The sequence below is a fragment of the Sciurus carolinensis genome, chromosome 8 (assembly GCF_902686445.1).
Source record: "Sciurus carolinensis chromosome 8, mSciCar1.2, whole genome shotgun sequence".
NCBI lineage: Eukaryota > Metazoa > Chordata > Mammalia > Rodentia > Sciuridae > Sciurus > Sciurus carolinensis.
The window spans coordinates 19,518,946-19,536,739 of record NC_062220.1 but is presented as its reverse complement, the minus strand read 5'-3'; the positions used below and the strand labels follow the sequence as shown (position 1 = coordinate 19,536,739).

Here is a 17,794-nt window from a genome sequence, read left to right as displayed (position 1 = left end):
GGCACGGGCAAGCTGCTCATACTCTCCAGGTGCATCGATTAAGAATGGAAGAGGGTGGGTGAGGGGTACTTCTTACAGGGAAGACCTGAAACAGGTAGAACTTGGAGGTGTGACACTTCTTCTCTCCCCCAAAAACAGGCACAGGCACCGCAATATTTTTCAGGAATTGGGAAAACAGCACGATGAGAAAGATGGTCCTGAAACAAACAAACAACCACACCCAACCTGGAAAACCGGGCTCTTCTGGGCAGGGGCTCACGAGGCTCTGAGGGTGGCCCAGGAAGCTGAGCCACCAGGTGTCTCTGGAACCAGTGGCCTCACCAGGAGGGGCTCCAGCTGGCCCCTCTCTGCAGGGCAGGCAGAGTCCTGCCATCTCTGCATCACTTCAGCTGCTGGTGGCTGAAGAGGAACAGTGGGATAGGAGGCCATTGTTTCTGGGGTGTCTGAGAGGAACAGGCTGAGGCCCATAGGGACGGTCACACCTCCCAGGCAGGCCTGATGCAGGTCTGATGATCCCCACACCTCACCTCAGACCACAAGAGGCAGAGTGAATGCAAGTGTCACTCCCAAGTCCCTTCAAAACTGTTTAAATGCCTGAGGCCTCGTTTCCTGCTTCCCATGAAGTCTCCTGATCCTCCCAGCTGACCGTCATCACCCCTCCTCCACATGCACATAGCTCTGATGCCTGCTGGCTGCCTCCTGGAATCACGGGCACTCAGATTCAAGTCTTATCTCTCTCTAGACTAACATGCTTCAGAGCTGAGGCCACTCTTTGTGCAGTTCAGTGAAAACTGATATCCTGGACTCCTATTTTTCTCAACAACTGATCTCCCACCCAAGAATGCTTAGATGGGCTTAGATGTCTCCTCCCAAGACAGTACTTACATGAAGGAAATGCCCCAGTGGATTCCAGCATCGTTGCCTGCAGAATCAAAGAGAGGCAGGGCCACCAGGGAAATGGTCGGAGCAATGGTCAAGGGGCCAATGAAGCGCATGAGAAAGCCAATGAGGCCTGAGAATCCCACGAGCATCTGGACACAGGAAGCAACCATGATGGCACCCTGCAACTGAAGGGAGAGAGTGGGTCTCGGCTCAGCCCAGGCCACCAGAACAGGCCGAGCTGCTCAGCCTGCTGCTCAGTCTGGTCACCCCTCCGGCTGCCTTCAAAGGCAGGGCAGAGGCAAAGCTGGAGCCCCAAGGAACTGAGAGGAGAGACCTGATGTCACGCTTCTCTCCAGCATTTCCAGTGGTCTGTTGCACATTTTCATTTAACATGAAACTTTTCAGGAAATAGGCTTCAAGATTCCTTATCAGTCGTAGTCATGGTGATGAAATGACTTGTGACAATTCAGTGTGTATTGGACATCTTGCCGCTACAGTCTTCCGTTCTCCTGCTGCCTATTGCAGGGGTCAGAAAACTTTTTCCGTAAAGGACCGATGAGAGAATATTTCAGGCTTGGTGGCCATACGGGCTTGTTGCAACTTTTCCAGACAAGATGTGAACAAATGAACATAGCTGTTTCCAATAGGACTTCATTTATAGACACTGAAATTTGAATATCATGCAATTTGGACATTTCAGGACATAATATTCTTCTTTTGAGCTTTTTAAAATTACCACTTAAAATGTATAACTATTCTTAGCTCATGGGCTATACAAAAACAGGCGACAGGCCAGATTTGACCTCAGTTTGTCCATCCTTCGTTTTTTGGATGAATGAATTTACTTTACTTCCTCTCTTTACCAGTTTGGATGTCATACCTTCTATATAATCTTTTAGAAATTTTTCTTAACTTTTTCGTATCAATATTTCACATAACAAAGTCTACACTAAATAAAATTTTCTTTCCTCCTCCCAAATAGTACAATGACTATAAAAAACTTCAACTCCTATCACCATCTTGTTTTCCATGCCATTATTGACAAATGTTTCCCACTGTTGATTATTACTATGAATTGTACTGTATTTTCCTACACTTACTGCTTATTTAGATTTACCTACTGCCATGTACTGAATTGTGCCATATATCACATTTTGATATCAAAGCCCTTGTCCCGATGTGATGGTATTTGGAAATGGAGGCTTGGAAGATATGAGCTTTAGGTGAGGTGAGGAGAATGAGGCCCGCATGACAGCATTGGTGCCTTTATATGAAAAGGAAGATTCTCTGTCCCTGATGCGTCCAGGAAAGTTATAGGAGGATGTAGTTAGAAGGCACCTGTCTGCAAGCCAACAAGAGAGCCCTGATTTGAGGCTTCCAGCCTCCATCACTGTGAGGAAATTCATTTCTGCTCTTTAGGCCATGCAGTCTATGGTGTTTTTGTGATGGCAGCCCAAGCTGACTAATACACCTATGCTTTTACCACATGGTTGGTTCTTCACTATTGCTTCTTTCCCACCACTCTTTAATTCAAGACTTATTTCTTTTGCCTGAAGAATATCTTTTAGTAGTTATTTCATTGAAAGTCAGTAGTGAATAAACTCTGTGCATCTTTGTTTCACTGAAAATGCTTGATTTTTGTCATCAATCTTGTATGATACAGAATTCTACAGTTGGGGACAGAATTCTAGGATGACAGTGTTTTCTCTTAGCAGTTTGGAAATATTCCATTGCCTTCCAGACTTTGAGGTTTCCTACTGAGAAGGCTGCAGAATTTCAAATTTCTATGCTTTTGTAGGGCATTTTTCTTTTCTTTCTTGATGCTTTTACGATTTTTCTCTTCGTATTTGGTGTAGCAGTTTCATTATGAGGTGTTCACTGTGGATTTACTTTTATTTATTCCACTTGGGACTTCATGTGCTTTTTCTCTAGAGAATTCACATCTTTCATCTGTTCTAAATGATCAGCTGTTCTGTCTTCTAATACTATTTTCTGTATTATGGCCTTTCAGAATTTCTATTAGATACAAGTAGACATCTTGTTCTATTCCACATGTCTTCTTATTCTCTATTTAATATTCCTATTTATTTATCTCTCTGTGCTGAATTCTGGATTATTTCCTTATATAATCTTTCAGTCCATTAATCTCCCTGTGTATAAATGCTATTTGTTCATTAAATGCATTTTTAAATTACAATGACTATATCTTTTCATTACTAACATTGTTGGATTTATTTTCAAATTTCCCTGTCCTTCTTTCAATTATTGTGTGTAGTATGGTTTCTAATGACTCTTGATCCTTTTAAATTAACTTAATCATGTTGATTTAATAGCCTTTCACTGTTCAATTACCTCTTGTTTCTGCTGAGTCTCTCTCATAATACATTATTTTCGTGTGTGAAATGCTGACATTTACACCTCTGGGCTCATCTTCAGGGTGATTGTTTTATTCCAGTGGGAGTTTTGTGGAGTGGGGAAAGTGGAAGATTCCCTCCAGAGTGACTTTACATTCTCTTCTGCTGCGAGCCACAGGTATTTTGTTGACAGGACCTGTCTCCACTCCTGAGCTTGGGAAACTTGCCACCACACTCATGTGTTGAGAGCTGTAGTTTAAACCCTCAGGCAGATCTACATCCCAACACTTCCCACAGTCCTCTGGGCAGAGGGAAAAGTTTCCTTTCTCCCTGGCTGGAGGGGAGAGCCATCACAGACCTCCACTCACTGAAGGGGAAGCCACAGGACCCCAGCTGATCATGACCCAAACTTCCAGCCTTTGTCCTGTGTCTGGCTCAATTCCTCATCCCACCATTATAAGTCCCATGCTTCTGACTATACTTTCCATCCTTGTTTCTAGAAAGAGTCATTCCTCCTTGGCTTTCTGCTCAAGTATGTGTTCGAAAATACAGTTCTTCCATCATTTTTATGTGTTGGTACTGTGAATGGTTCCAGGCAGCTCCAACTACCATGATACTGGATGTGAGGTTTAAATTGGTCTCGTGTGTTGAAAACTGAACTTGCCATCCCTGCCCTTCCCACATCCTGCACACACCACACAGTTTGCTACCTTTCCTGCAACCACTTTTTCTTCAGAACAGAATCACTGTTCATTATCCCCTCTGTGACTTCCTGAACCTTGAGAGTCCTAACGCTCCTTTGGAGCTATAATCATGTGGCTTTCATCTGTGACTGGACCATGATACACAGGTGGTCTGCTGACCAACAGGTTTCCAGCCTGGACATGTGTGCAGATCAATATAATTCAGGGAGACATGGAGAAGCCACCCTCATCCCGATAGGCTGACCTGGTGAATAAAACCAACCAATCAATGAATTAAGAAAATAAGGTGGATACTTGAAAGAACATTAACAGCATAGGTGAAAAATATTTGACCAGCAGAGGGAGCAAAAAATACGAAAGAATACTGGTTTTGTGACCCATTGCATTGAACTCCTCAAGTTGGGAAAGAACAGAGGAGATGGGAGACTGCCTTAGCCCCCCCCCGAAGAGAAGCCCCTGCCCTGGCCTCTGTGTTTTAGGGCAGGAGTTGGCAAACTTTTTCTGTAAAAGGCTACTCTTTTAAATATTTTAAATCTGGGGCCACATGTGGTTTCTGCCACATATACCTTTTCATATTAAAAAAACAAAAACAAACAAACAAACAAAGAAAAACAGGCCACAGGTGGAAATTGGTCCAAGAACCAAATTTGCTGACTCCTGCTTTAGGAGACTCTACAAGCACAAAAAATGAAAGAAAGAAAAGCAAATGTAGCTGTCTCTGTCACTTGCACTCTTCCTCCTTGAAAGATGCGAAAGTGGGGGCTGGGGTTGTGGCTCAGTGGTAGAGCGCTTGCCTCGCACGTGTGAGTCACTGGGTTCGATTCTCAGCACTGAATAAAAATAAATGAATGAAGGACATTATGTCCATCTACAACTAAAAATATTAAAAAAAAAAAAAAAAAAAAAAGATGCAAACAAGTCCCCAAGAATGCCTTCCTCAAGCTCCAGGCTTTCCTCCCTGGCAGCCCCCATCCCCCTCCTGCTCTTATTTTCTTCGTGCACTATGGCTCCCTCTTGAGTCTTCTTGGAGCATGAACACCAGAATGTCAGCTTCCTGAGGACAGGATCCTCTCTGTCCTTTTGCCCATCACTATCCTAAAGCCCAGGATCTCTCCTGGCAGGGAGTTGATTAATGAAGGTTGAGCAAATGAAAGGACCATGGATCCCCATCTACCACCTCCTCACTCCCACCCAGCCCTCCCCTGGCCCCCTTACCTCTCGGATCCTCCTCTGCCATTCCTCCACGAATGCAGGAGAGCTGGTGTTCACCTGGCTGGCATTGAGTGTCCACTCTGGGCACTTCCAGGATGGAAGAGAGAGCATGGCCAGAGAAGGCGCCACAAAAGCAAAGGTCCCTCCCTGGAGAATGGGCAGCCTGGAGGAAGGGGAGAATGCAGTTACTCCCTGAGATGCTCCCACACAGGCCTGTCCCTGGCCCCGGAGGAGACTTTTGAGCTCATGACTGAGCTCAGCAGAGAGGCAACACAAGACCCTTGCTCTCCCCAGTTTCAGGGAACTCCTACCAAGCTCCAAGGTAGTCAGTCCATCATGTCACACTTTGGGCAGGTAGGAGAGGTGGCTGGGGAAAGACCACCATACCCAACCCCAGTAGTGGAGATGCCAAGCTAGAAGAGAGCCGGGTTCAGTCATGCACTTCTGTAATCCCAGTGACTTGGGAGGCTGAGGCAGGAGTACCTCAAGCTCAAAGCTGGCCTTAGCTATTTAGCAAGGCCATAACCAATTTAGCAAGACCCTATCTTGAACATGCTCGGTGGGGTCATTTTCCACCCCCTACTCTGAACTCAGCACCCAAGAATTCTGCCTGGACCCCAAATCACAGCATAGCTCACACATACAGCTCCTTCTCACATTCCCCAAGATAGACATCTGCACAGCCTAAAATCTGGGTTTCCACATCCCATTTTTGTACCAGAAACTAAGGGTAATCCCAGACTTTTTCCTTCAGGCTCCTTCTTACCACAAGAATGGAGCAGATTTGAAGGCCATCCCCAAGTGTGTTCCCACTCAGGCTCCTGCTGGGCCTCTCCATCTGGTCTCTGTGAGAATTTCTAGCAGTGCCTACCCAGCCTGCCTGCCCTGGAGGAAGACCCAAGCTCCAAGCCACCCTCCAGCAATGCTCACACACTAAAGAGTCCCAGGCTGTCAGGTCATTTGGTCTTTCTGCTCTGGACATTAGAATCGGAGGGGGTGGAGAGCATCTTAATTGGAACTCCAGCATCTAATTGCATCTGTAACCCAATTAAGTTCAGGCACTTTTGAAAAATAATACTAGAAGGGTATTTTTTTTGCGGTACTGGGGATCGAACTCAGGGCCTTGTGCTTGCAAGGCAAGCACTCTACCAACTGAGCTATTTCCCCAGCCCTAGAAGGGTATTTTTGAATCAGGACTTCAAGCAGTTGCATAGAGGATGATTCTGGAGGATAACTGAGGAAGTCTTGTGTAAGGGAAATAGAAAAGTTCATGAAGGAGTTTTGCTGCCTAAGTGGCCTTTGTGCCCTGGCTGGACATGACAGTGAATGCCTGGACCTCACTCCAGACAAGCCAGGGTGCTTCAAGCTCCTTAGGCAACTCCAATATGCAGGCAGGGTCTAGATCCAAGATCCAGCCCATAGAGCTCCAAAATAAAACGGAGAATATTGTGCATCTGGGGTTGGAACGACCGGAGGTGCTATCTGTGCACAAATGTGTGTGTGTAAAACACACACCTCTCTTTGTTTTAAAATTGCAAATCTGAGCATCTGATAGAGAAAGGAAAAATATTCTACTTACACCATTGCAAAAGCTTGGACTGTGTGTCCTGTGGGTCGGGGGACTGCTATTCTCTAGTGACCACTCTCTGTATGTACATATGCCTTTGTCCTCACATACTAACCATTTCTAATACCCTCAGTAATTCCTTTAGTTCTTTATGATTATGCTCACAAAAAATCCATTGTGTGCACTACCCTTTCTTGTCTTTATTTCTGGGCTCCAGGAGGGAAGGAACTCCTTAATTCTCACTTCCTTGCCTTCAGTGCTGAATTTGCTGCCACTGATACCAACATTGGGTTTTTCTATCATTTTGGGTTTTTTTCCTAGTTTTACAGGCATGCAAAGAAATCCCAAATGTTAATTTGTAATTCATTATGCCATGAAAGATGTGCATTCATGTGAATTTATGTCCGTTTTTCTCTGTCCATAAACTCTCTATTCATGACACAGAATTTTGATACTGTCAAATATATTTATAACAATTCTTAGGATGGTGAGCTTTATTTTTATTTTAAAAATATATTTCCTATTATTTTATGCAATAGTTCATCACATGAGAAATCATTTAAGAGAATATTTCAAAAATTTCAAATACTTCTGCATCTTTCTAACTATTCATGTTATTTTCTTTCAAGATTATTATATGTAGTTGGGATCATATACTCCATGGGCTTATTGCTTTTTTTTTTTTTTTTTTCCCCCTTTGCGGTGCTGGGGATTGAACCCAGGGCCTGTGCTTGCAAGGCAAGCATTGTACCAACTGAGATCTCCCCAGCCCGCTTTTTTTTTTTTATAATTGCTGTATATCTTTTTTGTGGGGGTGAATGGGTGGCGGTTATCAGGGATTGAACCCAGGATTGCTTTACCACTGGTTTACATAACATCCTATTTTTATTTTGAGGTAGCGTGTCACCATGTTGGCCAGGCTGGTCTTGAACTTGTGATCCTCCTGCCTCAGCCTCACTGGGATTACAGGAGTGCACTACTGCACTAGCCACTAGTCTTTCCTGTTTAAGAGCAAGATGGATTTGATTCTACGTATTTGCTTCAGTGTAATAACACGTCATACTTTTAGTTCTCACACTGTATCAATAAGCCCTTCCTGCACTATTCTAAACTCAGACCTTTGGATTCCATCTCCATGTTTCTCCCCGCTCCTTTCCAACTTTTGTTAGGCTTTCCCATTTCTTTTTTTTTTTTTTTAATATATTCTCAGTTGTTGATTGACATTTATTTATTTTTATTTATTTATACATGGCGCTGGGAATCAAACCCAGTGCCGCACACACGCTAGGCAAGCACTCTGCCAAGAGCCACAACCCCAGCCCTCATCCCATTTCTTTACCATGACTTCCTATCAGTACCCATTTTTCTTGACCAGTTCTATTTTCAGATTCTTGACCTAGACTTTAACTCCAGTTCTCTTGACAGAGAGCTGTCGGTACACAGATCTACGTGCTGTGCCCCTGTGTTCTTCTTATGTGCTTTTCTGATCCATGTTTGGATGTGAGCCCTCCCTTTTGTTACTAGGTTTCCATTGTTCTACCACTTGTCTCCTGTGGTGACCAGGATTGCGGCTCAGTACTGTTTGTTATGTCACAGTTCATTGCATCTGCCACCAGGATGGAAATTCATATTTCTTAAATTTGCCGTGGAGTGTGACCCATTGTTATTGTGTGTGCGTCTTCTGACTTAGATATCTCCTGTAAACCCCAAGCATTGGTTAGAAAAACTCACAGCATTGCAGGCCCAGAAGGACTCTCGGAAACTTATCTAGTCTGGCCTTGTCATTTTATAGATAAGGGATGGAGGCCCAAGTCAGGACTCAGCCAGCAGGACAGGTCCTTGCTCACTCACCATCCAGGTTTCTCGCTGACTTTTGACATTGACTAACAGCAGTGGACCAAAGGCGAGTTTAAATCTGGCTCCACCATGAAGCACTTCTTGACTGATCACTCAACTCCTACAAGCTACAGTGTCCTCCTCAGTGAAATAATAGTTCTCTCCCCCAAAGCAACTGTGAAGATGTGCAAATGAAATGTGCATTAACTCAATGGCTGCAGTATATCAGAGCTCAACAGCCAGCAGTAATTTCCATTATTTTATCATTCTCTCAGAAGGTAGTTCCCATCAGGACACTTTCTTTAACGTCCCCACTAAATAACAGATGTTAAAGTATAGATCTTTTTACTGCTCTTTGGCACTCTCATATCTTGCAGGTGGACTAAGATTTATTTTCTATTCTGTTTTCTTCTGTGTCAGAATCCACATGCTTGGGCTGGTCTATGACCACGTCTTTGCATCTGCCAATACCCCTTGGTCTGTGGCATCTACCTGGCCTCTCAGCACTTCACAGCATTAGCTTGACATCTCTTTAGGTATCATTATTTCTACCATTCTAGTTCTTAAAATTGACAGTAGGTATGTACTTTAAGTGTGGCATTAATGGTTAAGTTTAGAGTCTGATGCATGGCTATCTTCATGTGGTGTCATGACCTGTGTTTGTGGGATGGACTTGCTCTTACTGATCTACTAATCACGTTGGAAGCTTCACCTCCTAGTATTATTGTAGGGTCTACTTCAGATCTCTCTCCCTCATTCTTCATTTCATTCTTGTTCTTTTCAACACATGAACACTTCTAACTTGATTGGGAATAAGTTCCTGAGCAATGACTCACAACTCTTACATGCTTTTGTATGGACTTCAGGTATTTCCTCACATTATACCTGGTCCCAGATAGGATTTAAGGGAGCTTACCAACCTGTCTCATACAGGAAGTACCCCTCAGACCCTCCAAGTTCATTTTCTGTCTGTTCCTTCTATCACTCCCCACCTTATTTCATTTGTACCTAGCTTTGTGTAACAATCACAGACAGAGCTGGTCTGAGCATACATGGACTGGGATCTAGGTACCAATCTCCCTGGTCACCCTTATTACTCCCCAGAGAAACATGGGCAGTTCTCCCTGTGGGCCCCACTCCTCCCTCCATCCTTCACCATCCAATTCTAATGCTCAAGTCTGAAGAAGAGAAAACATCATTTTCCTTTTCAACAATAACTTGTGTGTTCCCCAAGAAGAGGTCCAGTGTCAAAATCTGTAGACTCAGAAATGTATATTGAAACCAGGTGAGGTGGTGCAAGCCTGTAATCCCAGCAACTCAGGAGGCTGAGGCCGGAGGATCACAAGTTCAAGGCCAGCCTTGGCAATTTAGTGAGACCCTGTCTGAAAATTTTTTTCTAATTTTATTTTTCTGAAGTATAATACAAAGGGCTGGGGATATAACTCATTAGTATTGTAACTCTGGGTTCAATCCCCAGTACCAAAAAAGAAAAGAAAAGAATAAAACCTAAGAGAACTGGTTAGTATCTTAAGAACCATTTGGGGTGAGTAGGGTCACATTCTCTGTACAAGGAAACTGATACTGGGGAAGGCCCAAAAGGGCTTCAGCCAGGAAGTACCAGAATTCTGACCAGAAAGTCTGAGTCACAGGGTCAAACTGCAATAGGATGTTTGTTACAAGAACAACTGATAACCAGGATTTGTGGGAAAAACAAACAACTTAAAGAATTTCTGCTAATGATTAGATGGAACATCTGTCTCCTCTCTTTATAGTCCATTTTGGGTGATAAATGGGAATATCTGACCTTCTGGAAGTGTTGAGAAGTCCAACCTGTTCCCCTGAGGTCTCCTATACTCCTTTGCAAGTCAGGAGTGACTTAAGGATTTGGTAAGCTGGGGAAGCAAGAAGCCCTGACTTCTGTATCTTGCACATCAGCCTGTCCCTGCTGTCCATGAGTTTCACACTTCCTTCAGGCACGACAGATGACCAAACCCAGGCACCAGTCCTGCCTACAGAAGCCCACTCTCTAGTGCAGAGGGACAAGGGCAAACTCTGGTTAAGCACTACGAGGGAAAGTTCCATGGTGCTTTGCAAGCATTTAAGAGAGAGGACAGCCCTAGTTAGAATAACCATGCTAAGGAAGGTTTCCCCAAAAGGTCTATGGGACTGTGTCACCTTGTTCACCATAGTAACCATCATGCCAGAAACATAGTAGGTGTTCAGTAAATATGAGCATGACTTTCCCCTCAATGGTTCTTCCCCACCCCTGACCCCCACATCTAGCTGGTTCTCTATCATTTGTCAAGTGCCCCCACCTCTCTGACTTCACCCCTTTTTCTTGCTACCACATCACTTAGAATGTAACAGTATTATTACACCTGCTACACCCACTGTGATTATTTATTCACACATCTGATTCCCCCTTTGAGACTCTCAACTCTGAAAGTCACTAATGAATCCCAATGCCCCCTTATAGCAGGCAACCACAAGGTATAAAGGGGAAGATGACTAGTACTTCTGATCTCAGAATTCAGTCCAGGATGGTACAGCATTGAGGTTGGAAGTTGTGACTACAGGAGAAAACAGACAGCATCCAAGGTCTTCCCACAGCTGAAGACCCAAGACTTCCAGACCTACCAGGAGACTTTCTCTTAGGAAATGCACACACGATGTTTTTCCCAGAATGGGTACCGGTGAACACTTCCTCTACTTACCGAGACACCAAAATTCCTACCTCTGCGGAAATATGTCATTTGGTACTACAGACCGAATATTCGTGCCCACTGCCCATATTCATATGTCGAAGCCCTAGTCTAACCTGATGTCATTTGGAAGTAGAGCCCTTGGGAGGTATTTAGGTTTAGATGAAGCCATAAGAATGAGGTCCCCACAATAAGATTAGTGTCCTTATGAGAAGAGAGAGATGAGATCGCTCTCTTACTGTGTAAGGACACTGTAGGAAGGAGGTCATCTATAAGGCAGAAGAGGGCCCACACCAGAGCCCAACCCATGCTGACACCCCAATCTAGGAAATTCAAGCCCCAGAACTATGAGGAAATACATTTCTCTTGCTTAAGCCACACAGTCTAGAGTATTTGTTTGGAGGACCCAAGCACACCAAGACACCAGGCAGCTTCCATGGGACACAGGTGCCACTTCATCTCTTCATGCTTGCTCTTCCTCCCCTGGACCACGGGACTCAAGAGCATACCTGCTTCAAGTAGTTTCATAAGAATTATGTGTTCTACAAACCATGCAGTACTGTGCACACTCACCTTACTGCTATTATGGCACAGGAGGAGGAAGGCATAGGTCCTGGGTTGGGCCCAGGGAGCAAAGAGGCTGGTGCCAGAGTTCAGGCTGCAGCTCCACATCACTATGGAGTTGACCTGGGGTTTCAATCATCACCACTTTGTTACCAACAGTTTCCCCTTATTTCTCTCCATTCCCTAGGGATGAGGGTGGAGGAAATCGAATGCAAATAGGACTCTAGGATCTTAGAGGACATAAAGTGAAGCATGTAGACCTCCCTAGTGGATCTGCAGGTCGCAAAGAGACCAACAAGGTCTGATAAAAGACAGAAGTGAGCTGGGCAATGACAGAAGGGGTGCTCTCCTGGTACTTGGAGAATGACTAATCACATTAGATACACTTCCTCCAAATTTCATTAAGGCACCCAGGGAATACATGGAAATACAAAGATTTTCAGAAGCCTCTAAGCTAAAAACTGAACTAGAAGCATGACTGCACCATTGATGAGAATGATTGAGGAGGAATTCTTGTTCACCTGCCACATGTTTTGCCCTGCAGACCAGAACTGGTTGGTGACCTCAGCAATGATCTATCCCAAGTCCATGATGCACTGCCATGAAAAGTAGGCCATCATACAATTCTCCCTCCCCTCACTTCTCCTGGTCTCTCTTGGTGCCCTAACTTCAATGTGCATTAGATCATCTATGGATTCAATTCGAATTTCCAGAATCCTGACAGGTCCTGACCTTGCAGTAGGCCTCAGGGAGGTCCAGGAAGGTGCCTTTTTAACAGGTACTTCAGAAGACTTTGATGCCAGTGTCCACACCAGTCTGTCTTTTTTCAGAAATGATAATCTTGGCACATGAACTAGAAGGAAAGGAGATCTTGCAAAGAGTTCTATAATTTAGAATTTCACAGTCACTTAGCAAGAAAGATAAGTGGGTAGAGAGGATAGGAGTGCTGGAAACTGTCCAAGATGAAGGAAATAAGGGGTCTTTTGCAAAATCACACCAAAAGACATTGACTTCTGGGTAAAAAAAACCAGGTTGCACACATGCCCCACTTGAAACCCCTCTAAACTTAACATTAAAATATACTTTAGAAGCAAAAGTCAAAGGATAAAGAAAATAGAGCATGAAGCAATTGCAATAAAATTTTGACAGCCGAAAAGCAGGTGGAGAGCGGTAACCGATGTAACAGCCCTAGAGAGCAGCATCCTATGCCAGCAAGACATAAATGCCAACACTCTGAAGAACCCACAAAGTCTCAGGAAATGATTCTCCAAGTGGGATAAATGTGCAGCTAAAACAGGTTAAATTCCTTTAAAAGTACCAGTTTTCCCATCTTGGAGAAAGTCAAGAGGTATATTCTTTGGAAAAGGCAAAACACAGGGTCTCTGTGTTACAAGAAAACAGGCAGAGTTGGAAGTGGTATACCAAATATGGACATTTCATTCAATGTATGCAGACTGCACATTGAAACCCCCAGCTCACATTCCCAAGTGGCTTCCTGAACACTTCTAGCCAGGGCTTCTCCCTCCAGGAAAGAGTCCAGAAGATTCTTTGGGGGATAATATGAGAGCATAAGAGAAAAGAGGTGGCAAATATTGGGCTTTGCCAGGGAGATTATGATGATTTTTTTGGCAGGGAGGGAGTAGTGCTGGGGATTGAACCCAGGACCTCAGGCACACTAAGTAAATCACCCTACCACTGAACTCCACCCCAGCCCATGATGCCATTTATAAAGACTACAGCGTGAATTGTGAGCTCTGCATTTGGGTTGATGTCATGCTATAGTGAAGGTCACAGGAAACAAGACCCATTCTCAGACTTGAACTTTTAGTCAACCTTTTAGGACCTCACTAGTACATATGAGCAGCTGATAACAAGGGGCACCAGACAACCAAGAGAATATGAATAACAAAGACCTAAACAAAAAACAGATAAAATAACTTCTCCTGCAAGGAGGTGATAATTTTCAAAATGCATGTGTCATTGAGATATTAAGAGAAGATCTGATATTCATACATCAAGAGCAGTATGCAGAAAAATGGAATACAGTATTCAGAGAACAAAAATTATTAGAGAATTAACAAAATTATTGCAGAAATAAACTCAAGGTAAGACATAGAAGGTAAAATTGATTGAAATTTCCCCTTGCCAAAGAGCAAAAATACAAAGAGATGTAAATAATAATTTTTAAAAAGATAAGAAAGTTAAAGTACAGAGACTCCAAAGTGCAAATAATAGGAGTTTCAGAAAAAAACTCAAAGCAAATGAAGAACAAATATTTATATATTGAAAGGGACTATTGAATATAAGGTACTATGGAAGAAAATTAACTCATTCCATAAGACATGATCAGAAATTCATAGCACTGAATTATAAAGCAGATCCTTCCAGCTTCCAGGAGTGGAGATGGGAGAGGATATTATCTAAGGCCTTAGACTTCTTACATTCACATGGAAATCTAGAAGATAATGTAAAGATATTTTCAAAAATCTGAAAGAAAATTATTTCCAACATAAAATTCTATACCCAGCTAAGCTGTCAATCAGCTGTGAGAGTAGAATCAAGATATTTTTCTAAATGCAGTCTCACAATATTACCTCCCATGTATTCTCTCTCTTGGGAGATACCAGAACATGCATTTTCTCTCTTGGGAGATACCAGATTATGTATTCCACCAAAATCAATACAAAACAAAACCAAAACAGAAGAAAAAGGCATGGAAATAAGAGAGCCAACACAGAACTGAAGTACATTTTCAGGATGAGGATGAAGGGGTACCTCAGGTTGACAGTTGAGCACCAGCAGCAGACAGTGGCCATTCTAGATTACAGTTGGGAGACAGCTCCAGGGAGATGGTCAGTCAAACAGCTGAACTTGAAAGACAACTTGATGTGAATGAAACTTTAAAAGAAAAGATTTAGACAAAAGGCAGAGTATTGAGAACTGAGTTAAAGATAAGCACACAAAATATTAAGCACATTGAAAACAAAAAGAAAATGTTAACTCCAGGGAAAACAAAAGGCTGGGCATAAAGGAACTTAGTGTTTCAGTTCTGAATAGCATCATAATCCTGCTCATGCAAACACTGAAAACTGCTCTCTGTGGGGAAGGTGGGAAGGGAGGATGCCTCCATGTTGGGGGAGTGAAGGGTTGTGAAGGAAAATAAAATGATAACCCTCCATACTGGTACATCAGTCAGGAACACCTAAAATGGAACCATGTTATTTAGAGACCTGGAAGCCAACAGCTAAATAATCAGCCAAGAAGGATGAGAAGCTTGCCTTTGCCTAGAGAAAAGAAGACAAAGACCTCTAGTGGGGAAGGGAAGCCTGTTTGTCTGCTTTCTACTACCCAGTACCCTGAGTGGACCCCTGAGACCCACAAATTGGCAATGGACAGGGAGGCTTGGCTCCAGTCCTCCCTCTGTTCTGCTGCAGAGGCAGGATGCCTGTTCATTTTGTTTTCGTGGACTCTTCTGTCAGCACAAAGAGGAAAAACAAAGAGAAAAAGCAGGTGGAGTTACAAAGCGTAGAACTCGGCAGTTGTCCAGGCGGGGACCTTGAGCCTTAAACTGGACCCTCCCAGCCGGCTCCACAAGGCCAACTGGCAGCTGCCCCACTTCTGCTCCCAGGCACAGATTCACAGGGCACTGCTCACAAAACCTGTCTCAACTCTTGTCTAAAATCACATCATAAACGATTCTTTTTCCCAGTTATAAAATAATAATATAGGTACATTGAAGAAAAGTAAATGACAAATAAATTATCATGAATCTGTACCTCAGGAACAACCATTAACCTTTGATTCTTTTTATCTGTAACTAGATAAAACTTACCTAGAAGATAATATAGACCATTCATATATATCAGAAATAAGCTTCAACGTTTCTTCCAATCTTTCTTCTATCTTTTAATAGGTAAATGTTTTACAACTTTCATATTTATCAATGACCTTGACCGCCATAATAGTGAGAAACCTGAAGCAAGTCCTTTAATAGGAACTGGTTAAATAAATTAGAATATATTTATTCTATGGAATGCTAAATGACCAGGTCCTCAAAGTACTATTGTGGGAAGGTGTTTATTGAAATAGAAAGATATTTATAATGCATTCCATGTGTTAAAGGGGGCATTTTTATTTGTCACAGTTAAAGTATTTAAAAAGTATTTTGAAAGACAGGATAGTACAAAATTATGTATATAATAATATGCCTTTATTTTGGTGTGAAAAATAAATTTTCTGTATCAGGCACTGAGCTGAGCACTTTATAAACATTATCTAATTTCATTCTCAAGACTTTGAAAAATAAAAGCAGTCGCTGCTCACGTGAGTTCTCTGGGTAAAAGTAAATGGAAATGGGATGAAGGACAAGGAGCATTAAGCCCCACTAGGTAGGTTATATGCCCTGTGCACCCAGGAACCTGGGAGGACAGGCCCTTCACGGCGTTCAGCATTGGTAGGGTGGAGTTTGAGGGACTCGAGGGTAAATAGGAACTGTCACCCCTTGGGGACAGAGATTGAGTTGCTAGAATCCAGCCCCACCTGTGTCATCACATTGAAGTCCCCTTCTTGGAGCCAATCCAATGGCAGAATGAAGCATGATGTCACAGGAACTTCTCTTTGAAACAGGAAGGGAGCTGAGCCCCAGGAATGTAGGATGAAGTTGGCTAAATCTTGAATTTGAAAGGGTCACTCTGCTGTGAGAAGTCCCGGGTGCCCCAAGAGCCCCAACCCTGAATTCAATGTTGGACAAAGAGGATTTTGTTTATTTGTTTATTGAATTCCTACCTCAAGGAGGTGAAGACCTGGCACACTGTGGCAATGCCCATCACACACCCTCCCTGCAGATGAACACCTGGGGCAAATCCAGCTGCCCTCATGGGGACAAACCTGTCCCCTCTTCCTCCATCATCAGCTCACTTTCCTACCCCTGACATCACCACTGTGAAATACATCCTCACAGCTCTGGCCATAGATCCAGTGGTGCGTCCACTGACCCGGCAGTCATCAGGGCCGGGGCAAGGTGACTGCAGACCCCTGGTGGCAGGCATGGTCTTTGTGCAGAGCCAGGGTGGGGCAGAAGTAAGACAAAGCAGAAGAATTTGCTCTGCACTGGAGAGAGTCCATTAATATTGGAAGGGAGACATATTACCTAGATCACTCCAGAGGAAGAAATGACCAGGCAGAAACCATGAGCAAATCCAGACAGAGTGAAACTCTAGAATTAGGTTTGGTCAATATTCTATTTACTCCAGTGATTACCTTTTAAACTTAATGACTTATTTTGAAGTAAATGGTGATATGTCTCCCTACATGAACTTGAAGTAAGCACCAAGTGTGGGAGCCCGTCAGAGGATGCTTTGAGGTTGGAGAACCTCATATAAGGGAGGCAGCTGTCCATGCTGCCCAGGGCTAGAGCTGCCAGCCCTGCCCTGGACAAGGCCCTCCTCAGCTCTTCCACCCACAGCATCAGTTTTTGTCCTTGCAATTTTTAGCATGGTTTTACTAGCTCAGGTTTTCTGAAATCTTATTGCAAAATCAGTATGTTTGTTTCTCATGTTTTCATCACTGGATATTGGTTAGCACATAAGCAAGTGTACATAGCATTTTAAAATTTACTTTTTATATTTTTGGTATTGCAGAACAAACCTGGAGGCGCTTTACCACAGAGCTACATCTCTAGTTCTTTTTGAGACAGGGTCTTGCAAAGTTTCTGAGGCTGGCCTCAAGCTTGCTATTCTCCTGCCTCTGCTTCCCCAGTGGTAGGGATTACAGGTGTGCACCACTGCCCCAGCTGTACATGGCCTTTGATTCGTGAGCTAGACTTTACAACCTACAACATCTCAGGCAGTTACTTATTAGGAACTCAGGGTGGGACCAAATCCAAGATAATGTTTATCCCCACCTTAGTCTAATGATATTAACGTGATTTTATTCCCAAATTTATTTCCCTCTTGCTTTACCTGTTTAACTAGG

At 43.4% G+C, this 17,794-nt stretch overlaps 1 protein-coding gene across 1 annotated transcript in view; it reads right to left on the bottom strand.

Moving 5' to 3' along the window:
* The window catches only part of LOC124991653 (solute carrier family 23 member 1-like), a 42,291-nt gene that overhangs the window by 9,063 nt on the left and 15,434 nt on the right, over positions 1-17,794 (bottom strand). The window contains exons 4-6 of the mRNA XM_047562387.1: positions 5,156-5,315; positions 886-1,067; positions 77-197 (exon numbers count right to left, since the gene is read on the bottom strand). Coding sequence (XP_047418343.1) covers positions 77-197; positions 886-1,067; positions 5,156-5,315 — 463 coding nt within the window. The remainder of the gene's footprint in view (positions 1-76; positions 198-885; positions 1,068-5,155; positions 5,316-17,794) is intronic.